This window comes from Magnolia sinica, chromosome 16, assembly GCF_029962835.1.
Source record: "Magnolia sinica isolate HGM2019 chromosome 16, MsV1, whole genome shotgun sequence".
In the NCBI taxonomy this organism is placed as follows: Eukaryota; Viridiplantae; Streptophyta; class Magnoliopsida; order Magnoliales; family Magnoliaceae; genus Magnolia; species Magnolia sinica.
Window position 1 is genome coordinate 69841341 of NC_080588.1, and position 3493 is coordinate 69844833.

The 3493-nt window shown below is 44.1% G+C and overlaps 1 protein-coding gene across 1 annotated transcript; it reads right to left on the minus strand.

Moving 5' to 3' along the window:
- Positions 1-366: 366 nt before the first annotated feature.
- LOC131228920 (pentatricopeptide repeat-containing protein At3g12770-like) lies at positions 367-3290 on the minus strand. Its single transcript, XM_058224757.1, has 2 exons — positions 1150-3290; positions 367-646 (listed from the first exon to the last, which is right to left on the minus strand). The coding sequence occupies exons 1-2, from the start codon at positions 3288-3290 to the stop codon at positions 367-369; spliced, it is 2421 nt and encodes an 806-aa protein (XP_058080740.1).
- Between the last annotated feature and the right edge of the window lie 203 nt (positions 3291-3493).

Sequence of the window (3493 nt, forward strand, 5' to 3'; positions counted from 1 at the left end):
TAGGCCGAGAGAGAATCGTAGCTGCACTATCTTCTCTGGTAGCTTCTTCAAGGAACTAATCTTGTGGATTTCATGGGTAGCTGGGTCCATGGATGCCTGATCTTTTGGTTGTGGTTCCCAATTTCGGGCACTTCCATGTTCTGTTTCATAGATTCCAGTGTAAGTATACTGCATGATGTTGATGATTCCTGTAAGAACTTCCTAGCGCCATGGGATTTCATCATCTTACAAGAGGGTATGTTCTTGGCTCTTAAATTCCTCATTCCAACAAACCATTTTGATTCTAAGTAGCTCCTCGTGTCAATTTTTGTCATCTTTCCAACATCACATTCCTTGGCTTGTTTCCATTTCCTCTGTTCTTCTGTGTCAAGAACCCACGGCTGTTTTCTGCATCATAGATAGAATTCTCACAATTGCTCCCACATTCTTCTGTAAAGGAATGGTATCTCTATAGTCTTTAAGCTCATGCAAATGAACCAAAGCTAGATAATGGTCAATGATAGGTATTTGACAAATTTGTATCTCATCATTCTTAAATCCATTATCGAATCTTATCGCAAGAGGGATCTTTGAATTGTAGCTCCAGAGCCTGACTCCTCCATTGCTTTCTATGTTTTTTGGGCTTTCTCCAATTTCCTCCAACAAGCTGCATTATTCAGATGGTAACAACAATATGAAAAGAATCATTTTCCGTAACGCAATTTCTCAAGCCACATTGAAATCGCTATTGTGAAGTTTCCAATCAAGTCTACTCCCATGGTAGGGTTCGGAATCTTAATCTTGTGTGAGATAGTTCTAAGCCATTCATCAGGTGGTCCCCGCCATGCGGGTTCCATGGCCCCAAAATTCAGGCTCATCCAGTTATCAGGTGGGCCACACACATACACAAAAAGAAGAGGATTTGAAAATTGCCCAAACCAAATCTATGATTTGACCAGCCTGATTTGCTGACCAAAGTACATAAACAGTGAGGACCACCTGATGAACAGCACGGTTCTTGCACAGGGCTCTTTTTTCTATCATCATGAGGAATTTATCATGCCGATTTATATAAAAAAGAATCAGAAGCAACATAGATACAAATGGTATAAAATGGGAAATACAGGATTACAGTTGTTGAAGCAATGTGTCAATGGCTGTCAAAGTCACCAATAGTCACCACAAGAACACAACCCATCCTGAAAATAGTGAAAGCGGTTGGCGTCCTTTACAACAATCTCTCTTCCAACAGCCTTGGAAATATACTTGCTAGCCATATGGCAATCGTTACACATTCGGAGATTTTTTGTTATCCGCATGGCTGTTCCCGGTTGAGTTCTCAGTAGCCCAAAAGCAATGGCTAGCTTCTCACTATGATGATAAAGCATGTCTCTCTTCACATCCTCCATGACGTCCTGAAAAACGATATTGGTATCAGGAACATAGCCTGCTAGTTCAATTTTTGCAATCAAGGCCTTGAGCATCTCATCTATTTTGTGGTATTGAGGGTGCTCCCTATCTCCAGATACAAATGCATGCATCTTCCGGTCTATCTCAATCAAGCTTACTCCAGGGGCCTTTTTCAACCCCTTTGATCTCAAAGATACTCTGGTCGTCTTAACACCCTCCCAATTTCCTGCAAGAGCATACATGTTTGCAAGCAAAACATAGTATCCGGCATCCTTCGGATCCAACTCGAAAAGCTTTTCTGAAATCTCTAAGCCCAAGCTTATATTTCCATGGTTTCTGCAAGCACCAAGCAATGCCCCATAAACACTAGCATTTGGCTGCAAAGGCATGTTACTTATAAGCAAGTGAGCATCATCTAGACGCCCAGCTCGACCAAGAAGATCGACTGCGCAAGCATAATGTTGCAAATTAGGAATCATGTCCGACTCTTCGACCATGCTATTGAAAATGCAGATCCCTTGATCAACCAGCCCTGAGTGACTACAAGCACACAACACGCACACGTAAGTTGCCTCGTTCGGCTTCGAACCTGATCTCTTCATTCGCAAAAAGAGATCTATCGCATCGGTGCCACGCCCATTCATCCCATTGCCTGCGATCATGGCATTCCAACATATGATATCCTTTTCAACCATTTGATCAAAGAAGCTCCTTGCACTTTCCAAACTCCCACAGTTTGTATACATATCTATAAGTGCAGTCCCCACAAAAATATCATCTGTGAAACCAATTTTTTTTGCCAACCCATGAATGCGTCGGCCTTGCTGAAGAGCTCCCAATCGACTACAACAAGAAAGGACACCCATCAAGGCAACAGAATCCAACACAATTTCTCCTACTTCCATCATTTCATAAAATAGTTCCATAGCCTTGTTTCCATACCCAATGTCCGAGAAGCTCGATATCATCAATGTCCATGTAACCACATCCTTCATCATCTTCTCCCGAAAAACCCGATATGCATCTTCGACACGCCCACACCTCACATACATATCCATTGTAGCCGTCTTGACATGCCCATCATTCTCAAATCCACATCTAATCATAAAACTATGGACCATAGTCCCCACCCAAAAACACCCCAAACTCGAACACGCTGATAACAGACCCATGACTGTAACGAAATCAGCTGCAAACCCACTTCTTTGCATCCTCTTAAAAAGCCAAACACCTTCCTCACCGAACCCGTTTTCAGAATAACCCGAAATAATTGCACTCCATGACACGACATTCCTGTCAAGCATTTTCTCAAAAACCCTCCGAGCAACACCCAACTTCCCACATTTCGCATAAAATCCAACAAGGGAAGTCTCTGTACACACATTGACTTCGGTTCGCCAACGAATCAAGAATCCATGGATCGACTGACCAATTCGGGTCAGACCCAGGTGAGCGCAAGCGGGCAAGACGCTAACAACAGTAACCGCATTCGGTGTGACGTGGGCCCCATTCATTTCCCAAAACACCCGGAGGGCTTCAACATAAAGACCATTCTGAGAAAACCCAGATATCAAAATCGTCCAAGAAACCACATTTTTCTTCGGCATTCGCTGGAAAATCAGTTCCGCTACGAACGTCCGCCCAAAAGAGCAGTAGCAGTTCATAAGGCGGTTGGAGAGGAAGACGTTGTGTGCGCGGCCTGAGGTAATGAGGCTTGCGTGGGCTTGTTGGAGGGCGTTTGGGTGTTTGATTTGTTGGAGTATGGAGGCGTGGGAGAGAGACTGGAAGGGATTTGCAGCAGGTGTTTGTAGTGAGGCCGAACAGAAATGAGGAGGATTTGATTTGAAATGGCGTGTTTGGAGGGGACGGTAACGGCTCAAAAACTTTGAAGTTTGAATCATAGCGTTTCATCTGTTTGATTTTTTTCATCTCGTGGGCGGTAAGCTGCTTGGATAGAGATTCAAAATTCAGACGATCCACATCACAGGAAACAGAATGATGGAAACGCCGCCATTGAAACGGACGAGGATTGGACCTGGCTATTTGGTGAGACCCCGGATCCACCGAGGTGGGTGGGACCCCTGACTGTGGGGCTCACAGTGAT

Coding starts and splice junctions, on each gene's coding strand:
- LOC131228920 (XM_058224757.1), bottom strand. CDS start 3,290: ATGATTCAAACTTCAAAGTTTTTGAGCCGTTACCGTCCCCTCCAAACA. Junction 647..1,149: donor TGTTCTTGTGGTGACTATTG/GTGACTTTGACA, acceptor TGAATAATGCAG/CTTGTTGGAGGAAATTGGAG.